Source organism: Mirounga leonina, unplaced genomic scaffold (assembly GCF_011800145.1).
Source record: "Mirounga leonina isolate KUSES-001 unplaced genomic scaffold, KU_Mleo_1.0 Mir_197, whole genome shotgun sequence".
Lineage (NCBI taxonomy): Eukaryota > Metazoa > Chordata > Mammalia > Carnivora > Phocidae > Mirounga > Mirounga leonina.
This window is the reverse complement of record NW_023270494.1, coordinates 10,853,362-10,866,792: the sequence shown is the minus strand read 5'-3', so window position 1 is coordinate 10,866,792 and position 13,431 is coordinate 10,853,362. Positions and strand designations below refer to the sequence as shown.

At 37.5% G+C, this 13,431-nt stretch overlaps 1 protein-coding gene across 1 annotated transcript in view; it reads right to left on the bottom strand.

Moving 5' to 3' along the window:
• Positions 1-13,431, bottom strand: part of ABCA10 (ATP binding cassette subfamily A member 10) — a 62,570-nt gene that overhangs the window by 26,781 nt on the left and 22,358 nt on the right. The window contains 11 exon segments of the mRNA XM_035026356.1: positions 287-420; positions 1,117-1,283; positions 2,859-3,057; positions 4,268-4,387; positions 5,108-5,247; positions 6,543-6,633; positions 7,959-8,097; positions 8,556-8,675; positions 8,867-9,042; positions 9,404-9,516; positions 10,788-10,848. Of these exon segments, the coding sequence (XP_034882247.1) occupies positions 287-420; positions 1,117-1,283; positions 2,859-3,057; positions 4,268-4,387; positions 5,108-5,247; positions 6,543-6,633; positions 7,959-8,097; positions 8,556-8,675; positions 8,867-9,042; positions 9,404-9,516; positions 10,788-10,848 (1,460 nt within the window).

Genomic DNA, 13,431 nt, shown 5'->3' with positions numbered 1-13,431 from the left:
GTATTTGCCTTTCTCTGTCTGGTTTATTTAACTTAGCATCATTCCCTCAAAATCTATCCATGTTGTTGCAAAACATGCATTGCTTTTACAACAAATAAAATCACTAATAAAAGATGATCCCTTTGAGAAAAACATGCTTTTTAAAGGATTAAAATTTCATACCTTACTCAAAAAGGACTCAAGTTATACTGATATAGAACACTTGAGTTGCTTTTCTATAGATCTAAAGTATTAGAAGGTGTCAAAACCCCATTCATGATAAAATAGTACATGGACCCAAACATACCTTCCGGTCACCAGACATTATGATGGCTCCATTGCAGGAAGGATCATCTGAGCCATTTCTATTTCTAAAGTCACCAACTTCTAAAAATATATCCTGATGCTTCAGTGCCTGCACAAAGTCTTCAATATTTGATCCTAATGTAGTCAATGAAGGAAGGCAACATAACAGCAAGAAAATCAACATCAGAGCTTTAAAATAAGAACGAATTCTTCTCATGTTAAGGAATACCCAGAATAACATGATAAAGACCTTCACTCTCTGAGAATAGGCTGAAATTAATTCTGACATGAAATCTGGTCTACCATCTTCAGTGTAACAGAATCCTTTCAGAAATAGGTTAATATATTTTGTAATTCTTATAAAGGTAAAAGGGTTTATTCCCAAGAGCTAGATTTGCAATTCTCATAGAAATAAAACTTATTAGTGATTTTTATGAACTCTGCCAGAACTCTGTAATGTTTGTAACTACATATACTATATACAAAATACACACCTCATTACCTAGGCTTGTCCTACTGATACAAATCAGTCCTACTCATCTAAACTGCTATATCTGGCTAACCTTCCAATGATATTTACTGTACTGGTGACCCATTCAAAACATCTTCATGAAGTTAAGTTAATTTGGTATTTTCCATTATGTCCATTGTTTTTCTTGATTTGAAAATGTGCCCATCAATTTCCTTAATTTGAAAATGAAGCAAGCCATAAACACACACGACTTTCTCCCCCAAGCTGTTCTTAATAGAGGTCTTTTTGCTGCTCAGGTTTGTGTTTCAAAAGATCTTTGATGATAAAAATCAAGAGTAAATTGAATCCCTATTTCTCACCTGTATTATTGATGACCAACAGACTGGTAAGAGGAGCCTGTGAGGGTTGTTTCAGAGAAAGGAAATACATACTGGATGAAAGCTCCCAACAATGAGTGTAATTAGATACCACATCCACTATCTTCTCAAAAATGATGGGGGTAAAAGGAATACCAAGTATCAGTAACCTAAGTAAAGAAAATTAAAATGCAAGTCTAAAACATTTTCCCTCTGATTATTTAAGTCACAAACATGCTATATAAATGCCAACCTATGGAAATTCAACATACAAATATGGCCTTTAGTTACGTAAAGTGAAAATGAAATTAATCGAAAACAGGCTCAAAATTTTTCATAAATCATTATCACATTGCAAGATGTCCAAGGATAATAGAGCATCAAAAAGAGAAGCTGAGATCCAAGTGCTTGACCAGGACAACAGGAAAAAACGGTTTGACGATTTGACGGGATACCAGGAGCCTAACATAGTTTTAAAGGGAAAGGAACCCGATTTCACACTGCCCTCAGACTTGTGATGTGCACAATTTCAAGTAAAATTTTAACTCTCATCAGCTGTTGTTTTATACTTTAATTTTCACGAAACTAGATACCATATTTAATGCACTATTTCAGATCCTAGAATTCATTTATCCAGCTCAAACAATGAGTAAAAGTCTTTCAAGTAATCTTTTTGTTTCTCCAGTAAGGTTGTGAGTCCAGTCTTTGCAATGACTATTTTCTCATCAGACCTCAGGCTCTACCTCCTTCTTCCTCACTCTCAGCCTCATATTTCATAGGGAAAAAATGAAGTCCATCAGACAGAAACTCCCCCTGGTCTTATCATCTCTCCCCCCCCCAAAAAAACCCAGAAAACATATCCATCCTGTCAGTGTTCTTTTCTGTTGTAATAGATGCTGTCTTTGCTCCCTATCAAAGTCAGTTTTCAATATTGCTCTGGATCCAGATGCTTGCCACCCTCCCTGAGATCTTGCTCAGTCAGCTCATCTTCAATTATTTCCCTACTGACATATCCCATCATGACTGAAGCATGTTCTAATGTCTCCCATTCATTAAAAAAACAAAAAGAAAAAAGAAACTTCCTCCTAATTTCAATCTCCCTTCAGCTACTACTGCTCTTTCTATTTCTCTCCATGGTGAAGCACCTCAAAAAAGCTGTCTATTTTCAGACCTTCTCTTCTCAAAACCTTCAATGACTTCCCTTTTGCCAAATATAATTGATGCTTTCTGCTCTAAACTGGTGTTCTCCCTCTCTTATTGGCTTGGCTTTTCCAATCTTGGCTCAAATGTGACCATTTCAATGAGGCCAACACACCACCTTATTTAGAATTATAATGAACTCCTAACTCCCACCAGCCTTTCCCATCCGCTTACTCTATTCTGCATAACTTACTATATAACTTATTTAGTTTTTATATTTGTTATTTGTTATCTTTTCCTCCCAACCAGAAGGTAAACACCACAGCACCTAAAACAATGCCTAGCACATAACAGGCTTCAATAATGATTTGTGATATAAGGAACAATTAACATATTTATTGGGTAATTATTTCATTGGTATTTTTCTCCCCCACAAGATGTAAGTTGAAAGGCCTTGTCAACTGTGCTCCCTTGTGTAGGATAACACTTATAGGCACTCCAAAAACTTTGTTAAATGGGTGAAGAAATTAATAGACTTATTTTCTTCACATTTAAACTTTTTTGTATATATTGACTAGAGAGATTTAAAGTAATCTGATACTTACAAGGACAAAAGAATTTTCCTTTCACGCCTTAACTTTAAGAAGCGAAGCTCTGCCATGGCACAGACCTGCTGTTTCCAGAGAGTTTCAGTACTAATGACCTTTCTCAATCCAGGAAGAGAACAAGGAGCCTGTTGCATTTCAGACTCAGTTCCAGTATCTCTTGTCTCATTGACTTTCTCCTCTTTCTGAATGCCAAAATCTGTAACCATGTAATAAACCATTAAAATCGGTTATGTTATTTCCATTTTCTCTTTAGAACCTTCGAAAATACACTAGAATATTTGAAAGAGCACTTCTAACAAGTTAAGCTACTGATGTCCATAACCCATATTCAAAATCTGTCCTTCAGACAACTATAACTCCAATGAGTGAGTAAATTCATTTTTGAGGATGGTTTAGCCTTCTTGGGAAGCATTTACTCTTTCATACCTATAGCAGCAGTTCTTCACTAAGGGATTTTTGCAGAGCAAAAAGGTTTATGCAAAAACATAAATATAAATGTATGTAGCTGAGTTTCTTTCTTTTTTTTAGATTTATTTTATTTATTCATTTGAGAGAGAAAGCATGCCTGCATGAGCGTGAGGAAGGACAGAAGGAAAGGATCTGAAGCAGACTCCATGCTGAGCGCAGAGCCTGACACAGGGCTCAACCCCATGACCCCGAGATCACGACCTGAGCCGAAATCAAGAGTTAGATGCTTAACCCACTGAGCCACCCAGGTGCCCCTGTAGCTGCGTTTCTAAAAGGGCTCCTCTGTCATTTAGAAGTCCTCCACAGGATTAGTTCATCACTGATGACTGACATCCCAGTGACTGTTTTAAGACACTGGTTTTAAGTCCAGGAAAGACCTCCTATTCAAATCTCACATATGCCTCACAGCAGCTGTTATGGTTCTGACTACTCACTCAATTTTTCCAAATCTCAGTTTTCTCCCTGCATAACAAAGTTATTATGGGAATTAAGAACAATGTAATCCAACAGCTGAGCACAATGGCTGGCACATAGTTAGCTCCTACATTCTTCTAATTATTAGTTCACAAACTAAACTAAGGGAAAATATCAACTTATTTATTCTTTATGACTACATTAATTAGAATTAATTTATTACCTAAGGAAGAGTACATTTTTATAGGAAATGGCAGGTAAGAGACGAAGCCAGAACTCATGACATTAGCAGAGAGCTATTGATGATATGGGGAAGTGGACACAATAATAGAGTAATTACCTAGCAACAAGTCTGATTATGTTAGATATAAAACAATTATGATACTTTTAGAAGTGGGCAACCGTATTTTATATCTAATACATATTTAGGCAGAAGTCCACATAAAAACCTACAAATATGAATCAATACATGGTCATTTTCAGTTTCCTCTTTCTAGTTTTCTGCTAGACACACATCATTATACCGGGCTCATCAATTGTTAATTTGCCTTCTAGGTTCACAAAGACTTCATTGAGAGTTGTCAAGGAAACACCATAATTCATTACGCCTTGGTCGGGACACTTTTCAAGGTCACTGTAAAGATCTAAAAAGCAGACAGCAATAAAATAATGCAATTAAATTTGCTAATAAGTACACTAAAATACAAAGTCCTAAAGATTACTCAGAATAGATAAATCTAAACATATTTTCATATTAAAGCTGCCACAATAATCTAATAAAAATATTTCCATGTTCTCTTGTCTTTCAAATCAATTTTATTATTTTGCATCTCTTTTCTGTTTCATATGCTTTAAAATTTCTTGCATCACTATGGCCATGCATATGTTTGTGTAAGTATGTATGTCTATTCAAAAATTCATTGAGCATGGGTAAATTTTATTTCCTTTCTGTATTTTCTAGTTTTTCTATCCTGAGCATATTACACTTACAATTAAAATGATATTTTACAAAGACCCTGTTGACCTACTTCCAAGTGTTTTAAAAAAATAAGGCCTTATTTAATCTGTGTCTCTAAAACAAAAGTTTTTGCTGCTTCAGAAAAGACATTTCAGAGCTTCATTTAATGCTGACACAGAGAGCAAATCTGGGTTTTTCAGTGAAATACATTCATGGAAATTTTAGTTGCTCTCACACTAAAACCGTGTATCTGATAACACACTTCATTATATTGAAAACAGAAGGCAGAGCTCTTAGAATAGTGTGAGGTGTATAAGCTTTAAAACCCAACTGGTGGAAAATAGAAAATGCAATCAGCCTATCGTGGACACTTAGCTGTATTCTATGTGATCATATGGTAAGTTACCTGGAAATTTGTTTGTTCTTTCCAAGGGCAAAATGTACACAAGTTTTTCTTCACTTTCTGCTGCTAACTTGGCATCAGGGATGTGCTGTCTACTGAGGGATGTAATTCTTTCTAGATTACACATTTCATTCCTGTGTAAACTAACATTTCAAAAGAAGCATAAGTCTTTTGAATTCATCTCTAACACCACTGCTCATTAAAAGACAGTTTTTTATTAAATAATTTGTATTTATTAGAGACATCGCCTGCTAATTTCAGTAATCAGTTCCCACAAATAAGATGTTCTATTTCCAAGTGCTAAATGGTAGCCGTGTTTGAATTACTTTAAATGGGAAAAAATACAGTGCATTACATGTCAACCCCAATCCCCCAAGCAACTTTCTAAAGTAAGTGGAAATTTCAGTTTACATGTTATATGGATATATGGATAGATAGATAGATAGATAGCAGGCTAGCATGTAAAAACACATATACTTATTACATAGAGATATGTATGCATATGTATATAAAATCATGATAGGATATAAAGTACATGAAACATTATTTCTGGATCACTAAAAAATTAATAAGGTTTTTAATAAACAGTTGCTTTCTTGCAGCAAATGGCTTCTATTAATGCCAATAACTTGCCTGTTGATATGCCCTGCTTTCTAAATTATCCCATGTGATATTCTGACATAAAAAGTAGATTTAGAATACAATTTCAGAACTTTAGGGCCAATTGTTCTGTTAAAAATTATCGTTTTTTTTGTGTGTGTGTTTTGTTTTTTTTGAGAGAAACAGAGTGCAAGAGTGAGGGGAGGGGCAGAAGGAGAGGGAGAGAATCCTAAGCAGATTCCACACCCAGCACGGAGCCCAACACGGGGCTCAATCTCACTACCCTGAGATCATGACCTGGGCCAAAATCAAGAATCAGACACTTAACCAACGGAGCCACTCAGGCGCCCCATAAATTATCAGTTGCTTTTTGAAAACATAATTATGTTTCTGATATATCAGCCAAAAATGTTTTATTGAAAGATACATACACATTTAGAAATTTACATATTTAAAACCAAGAGATAAATATCAAGGCACATGTTAATGAGGGAGATACACTATACTGATTATTGTACATCAATTTCCACCAAATATTAAGCTGGCTTTCTTTTTTTTTTTTTAAGATTTTATTTATTTATTTGAGAGAGAGAATGAGAGAGAGCACATGAGGGGGATTATGGTCAGAGGGAGAAGCAGACTCCCTGCCGAACAGGGAGCCTGATGCAGGACTTGATCCAGGGACTCCAGGATCATGACCTGAGCCGAAGGCAGTTGCTTAACCAACTGAGCCACCCAGGCGCCCTAAGCTGGCTTTCTTATATCTCCAGAGGATTACATGAAATGTCACCTCTTATATTGATACTCATATTAAAAAGCTACTCCCAGAATACATTACCTTAAGTGATATCCAATACCCCATTTTTGCTTCAGAAACAAAGATGACCCTGCACATTTCAACTTCCCATTAGACGCAAACACTTCCCTATCTCTGAGAAGAAAGAAAGAAAGAATAAATTATGTGAATTCCTTATATGGGTATATTCTCTGCTCTGGAGACCAAATCACCAAATGAATTTTTCAGTATGAATGCAGTCTTGATATAATTGAGTTCCTGGGTGCAGCACCACCTCTCACCCCCATGCTTCCTTTGAAGCAGGGCTCAGAAATTCATTGCATCCCTCACAGCTTATCCAATGGCATAAAACATTGCTAGGAGAAACCAAATCTTCCATTCTCCCTTTATCCACATACTTTGCTATGTAACTTTGCAGTGTTCTCTCACCATGGGCTAGGAGACCTGCTCCACCCCTTGATATGTGCCTCCACCACATGAGGCCAATGCTTTGGCCAATGGCATGTTAGCCGACTTTGGCAAGTAGAGGTTTGAAATGGGCTTATGCTTTGGGACTTGGTCTCTAGAGCCTTAGTTATTGCCGTGAGAATGCCTGGGCAGTCTGCTGGAAGAGGAAACACACCTAGGCTGGCACCTAAGCCACCTTAGGTCACCTAATTTGACTTGCCAACAGTCACTCAACCACCAGACATGTAAGCGAACCCAAAGACCTGAAGATCTTTCTAAGTGAGCCCACCCTAAATTGCCAACTCTCCAACTCATGCACTCAATAAATACTTAATTGACTTAAGACACTAAGTTTGAGGGTGGCTGTTTCATAGTTATTAAGGCAGGAGGAAACTGAGAGGTAAAGTATATTTTACTTCAGATTTCAGGAGGAAACTTAGAATAAGGTTATACTGCACATTAGAAAGCAAAAATTTCTCTTCTTTTCACTGAGTCTATTTCTGTCTTCATTTTTTTTAAGATTCTGCCTTGTACCCTTTCCTGGCTTACTGAAACTCGTCTTCCCCACCTGCCACTATGTCCTAGACAGAACATTTATTCAATCTCTAATTCTCCAATCTTGTATCTTCACACTCAATACCTTGCTTAGTGAACCAAGAATCCTCCTAAGAAGGCAACAAAGGGTTATAAATTTAAAAATAATTTTCCCAGCTAAAAGTTTTTTCTATCCAACAACAAAACTATATATGAAATATTAGAATTTCAAAATTTAAAAAATATACTTGTGATTAATGTAGACAGTGAAGAAAGTTACAGACAAGAAGATACATAAAGCATGGGCCTAAGAACATACTGGGGGATCAGAATTCTTCCAAAGCAAATTTCATCTTTACAAGGCAGTCACTCAAATGGATTAAATATAGGATTCTCTACTTTTAAAAACAGATTATAGAGAATATCTCTCATGTTCAATCCTTAAATAACTATTAGAAGAAAGAAACCAAGAATCACCAGCCACGATGTAAGCCTCATCCATGATCTGGGTACTAAGAAGGATTGTGTGGTTTGTTTTATGCTCCTGCAGGAAGGTGCAAACTTGGTGCCTTGAAAAAGGATCCAACCCAGCAGTCGGTTCACCCAGGAGCAAAACCTACAAAGGAGGAAGAGTATGAGCTCATCTTCCACTTCCAAGTGAGGGTCTTTAGAATGTTGCATGGAAACCCATATGATTTCTAGATTCAAATACAGCCCTCCACTGGATTCCTCATAGGCTTGCATGGTCCTTTATTACAAATTTTCTCTTATATTTGGTAATTAGAGTTTGGACTTTAATAATCGTTTGATAGCCTTCAATACAAATTAATCTTGGGGCACCTGGGTGGCTCAATCAGTTAAGTGTCTGCCTTCGGCTCAAGTCATGATCCCAGGGTCCTGGGATCAAGCCCTGTGCTGGGCTCCCTGTTCAACGAGGAGTCTGCTTCTCCCTCTCCCATTGCCCTCCCCTGCCCCCCCACACTCATGCTCTCTCACTCACTCCCTCTCAAATAAGTAAATAAAATCTTTTAAAAAAAAACCAAATTCATCTCAAAAAATATTTTTTTCTCTTACCTGAGGATCTCCTAAAATGGCAATCCCAAATGTTAGTTTTCTCTTCTGTCCACCACTTAGTTTTTTAGCAATAACATCTTGAATGTTTTGTATGTCCAATTCCATTATAACTCTTTTTACCTACTGAAAGAAAACCTCTACATAATAAAAAATATTTTACTTTAATCTTCTAATAATTAGGAGAAATCTATTCTAAGAACTTCATCAACTAAGCTTTATTTATGAAAAAATAAAGTAATAGTTCAACAAAAACATGGTCAAAAGCAAAGTATATTATTTTCAAAGGCATTAGTTCTAATATGCTCACCTACATCTTGTTCTACTTCTTCTGACTGAATCCCTTTTATTTTAGCAAATAGCCTGAGGTTTTCTCTCACAGTAAGAAAGTCAAATTGAATATTGAATTGTGGACAAAATCCAATGTTCTTTCTCATTTCTTCCATGTTAGTTATTTCAGAGAGTTGAGTATTATAAATAGTGACTGATCCTGTAAATAGAAATTTTCAAGTATTCAACACCAGGAAAGTAACTCTAGGAAGTGGTAAGACAGGATATTAGTTGAAGAAACTTCACATTTCATAATTGCATAAATAATACATTGAGAAATTCAGATTATTCTTAACATAAATATCAGGGTCCACAGCAATGCAAAGTGGACACAGAATGACAATAGCAGAGCAGAGATACAAGCTTTCTGGTGAATTTATATAAATATGAAATAAATAGTTCCTATTCTAAATTACTCAACTGTGTAAAAAAGCCTGCTTTAGAGAAGTGTTTTTGTTTTACACAATCTCATTGAGGAACCTGCTTCATCAGTCAACTTGCTTCTAAAATTCTTTTCTTACCTTTTGTAGAACCAGACAACCCACTCAGAATGTTTAGCAGTGTCGATTTACCAGCTCTGCTGTGTCCAAGTATTGCAGTGACCTGTCCTTCATATATGTCAAGAAATATGCCTGTTTTAGAATAAAATCTGAAAATTAGACCTTGGATTATATTCAGATGGAGTGGACCTTACAAAAGTTTGTAAGAGTCAAATGTATCTCAGCGCTTCATTTATTGGTATTCTTATGTGTACCCTCTAAAATTATGTATTTGTGTCTTTTTATGAAGACAAAACCTTAATTTCTCTGGAGAAATTGGATCAAGACTGATAGTATAAATTTCTACCTTCCTCCCTACCCAAATCCTTCAAATGTCAAAGAATATATTAATTCGATGTTAAAGAACAGAGCAAAGGCTACTAGGAATAAAGCAGAGTGAAGAGAGTATTTGCTTCCTGGGCCAGGGAAAGCAGTGTGACTGAAGGAACAGTCTCCCAGAGGCTCCCAGAGCTGAGACAGAAGGGCCAGGGATAGAGGCAAAGGGGTACGTATTCCACATTTGGAGGGAGGGAGCATGGGTTAAAGAGAGGATGGTAAAGTTTTCCCTGGCACTGGTCACTGCTCTGTTTTGTATCACAAAAGTGGTGTCATGGTCTCTAGAGGGGTCTGTGGGACCCAGGACACATCACAGGCATTTTTCTATATGAGTGCTTAAGATTTGATAATTTTTTCTTGAATATTTGAAACATTATCTAACTCTATGGAGAAACAATAGAGTTCCATTAGCACCCCAGAAATTTTAAAAGATTCTCTGAAGATAGACAACATGTGGAATTATATTGTCAGAGAATCAAAAACAAGACAAACCACAGCCCAAAACAGATGATGAGAAGTCCTATGAAAGTAAGCACAATTCCAGTGATACTGCAAGCTCAGTCTGACAAATCCAAGTCAAAGATTATAAACCAGCACAAGCAGTACAATCCTATTTTTAAAAATGTTATATATATGTAAATATATTATCGATGACTATCCCTCAGAGTAGAAATGTGGGCTTTTAAAATTTTTTCTTTTGGGGCGCCTGGGTGGCTCAGTCGTTAAGCGTCTGCCTTCGGCTCAGGTCATGGTCCTGGGGTCCTGGGATCGAGCCCCGCATCGGGCTCCCTGCTCGGCGGGAAGACTGCTTCTCCCTCTCCCACTCCCCCTGCTTGTGTTCCCTCTCTTGCTGTGTCTCTTTCTGTCAAATAAATAAATTAAATCTTAAAAAAAAAATTCTTTTTTCCTTTTTATCTAGACTCATTCTCCAATTTGCCACTATGACTATTTGCATCTTCAGGAAACAAACAAAAAAAATTTTTTTTTAATTAAAAACATCATCAAAACAATGAAGTTTTTCTCTTCATCTTGCAATGCTTCTACTTTTTCAGGCTTTCCATCATATTCTTTTGTAACATTTCTGATTCTGAAAAAAAAAGAAGCAAATTTGAGGTTAAGTACATTTCCTAATGACAGATTATGTTAACTGCCAATATTACAGTTTGTGATTAATCCTGAACCTCACAAGGTAGGGTGTCACCCTCATAACGGGATCCAAGGAGGGCAGTGGGGAAAGCTCACACCACCCCCAAAGAGATTTGCACGGACCTGCTCATACTGTTATCAAACTTGTTATTTCGTATATTCCAGCTATTTCTCTCAGTTGGCAAATGAAGAGAGAGCTACCACTGAAAGAAAGGAAGGAAAGAACAGGAGAGAGAGTGAGGAAGAGAGGATGGGGGAGAGGCTTTCCTTCAGTCCTGAACCCCTATTATTTCATTTTTCTTCTCCTCCACAGGCAAATTTATCAAAATAGTCTCTCTACTCTCTGTTTCCATTTCTTTATCTCACATTTATTCCCAACCTAAAGCAACATAGCTTCTGACCCTACAACTCCACTGAAACTATCCTGAGCAAAGACACCGATGACACTCTATGGAATCCAATGGACACTGACACTTTCCAGTCATTGGTTAATAGATGCTGTATTAGACAATTGCTAGCTCCTTTCTTCTTGCAAGGCTTTATTTCCTTGGCTTCTGCCCTCTTGGTTTCCATATCCTTCTCTTACTATTCCACTCAGCATACTTTATGGATTCCTTAAACTGGATTCCACACTTAACCAACTATTTTTCTTATTCTCAAATCTTTGCCATATAATAGTGCCCACTCTCATTGCTTCAACTCTTACTTAGATTCTAATGATTCCCAAATTTGTGTCTTTAGGCCTTTCTTCAAAGTCTCATATGGGAATATCCAGCTTTTTGCTCTGCATCTACACATAGATACCACACAGGGCTTATTATTTTTCCCTCTAAACCAGTCCCACTTCTATTCTCTATCTCAGTTGGTGTTTTCAGCATCCACCGAGGAATGCCAATTAAATGCCTAAGAAACGTCCTTCTTTCTTATCTCTCTCTCACCTCATCCTGTGGTCTACAAAATTACTATAATTTAACCTTATGGATTTATGAATTTAAGTTTATGAAATCTCTTTGAATTTATCCCTTTATCACTTGTCTATGACCTTCTAGTCCAGATTCTTATCATCTCTTACACCTTGACCTCTGAACCTGATGATGTTTTCCCTTTCCATCAACCTAGCCCCTTGTCTCCTGCAATACAGAGGATATGCCAGGAACTACACTTCCCAAAAATCCTTCTCTGTATTGGACTTGAGGAGAACTTGGCAAGATTTGGAAAACAGAAGTGAAAAAAGGCCATTTTTCTCTGAAGGTCATGGGGGCAGACTCTAGGTTTGTAGCAGCTTCTCAGACTTCTTGACAAGCCCTGTTTTGCTGCTGGAGATTAAGAAACCTGGTGGGAACCTTCCCAGAGAATCCCAGCAAACTTTGTGAGACCCACCCACTTCCATGCATCTGGATAAGGTCCTCAGGGGCTGTTTCCCTTTCTGGCTACAGCTTTCTTGACCCTCCCTCTTCCATTCTTAGTACTTTTATGAATTACTAATTCCCATACCAAATCCCTTTACTTACACAGTATTTCCAGCAACTCACTTTTCCTGACCAACCCAGACTGACACAACCTTTGGAATGCTTCCATTTCTCCAGTTGTGCTGCATTCAAATCCATTCCAGAAAGCTGTCCAAGTGACCTGTCAGAGGTCTGGCTGTCTACTTTGCCTCCCTAAATTCACTTGGTGATTCCCCACACTATGCAGGACAGACTGTCCTTGGCAAACAAAACTCAAGTGATCTTATTTGGCCCGTACCTCTTAATATTTACTTCTCCCTCTTCTAGCCTTGTATTTTGAGCTCAGAAATGTCAATTTCTTGTCATTCTTTAGACGCGCGCACATTGTTGCTTGCTGTGCTATGTTTGTCATGCTGTATTCCCTGTTTGGAAGAACCTTCAAGTGCCCCATCACAACTTATGTGACCTTTCCCTTCCATAAGACTCACCTCAAGAGTTATCTCCTGACTTTTCCTACCACTCTTAGGCTGGGCTGAATGATCCTTCTCTAAGTTTGGTTATTCTCTGCATCCATCTCTACCACTCTTTTTACTAATTATCTATTTAAGTGCCTGTTTCCCCCCAGGCTCTGCCTGTCCTGAGGTGAAAGACTGTCATTCATCTTTGAATCCTAGTTCTGGCAGAGGGCTTAATGAATGATGAATAAATGAAGGAACTAATTTGCCTGCAGGAACAGTCTGGTCCAGAATGATCTAAGGAGCTGATCTGAGGCATGCTGGGCTATCAAGCACAAAAAGAGAGGCTGTCATCAAAAAGAATGAAATCTTGCCATTTGCAACAACGTGGATGGAACTGAAGGGTATTATGCTGAGCGAAATAAGTCAATCAGAGAAAGACATGGATCATATGCCCTCACTGATATGAGGAATTCTTAATCTCAGGAAACAAACTGAGGGTTGCTGGAGTGGTGGGGGGTGGGAGGGATGGGGTGGCTGGGTGATAGACATTGGGGAGGGTATGTGCTATGGTGAGCGCTGTGAAGTGTGCAAGACTGTTGAATCACAGATCTGTACCTCTGAA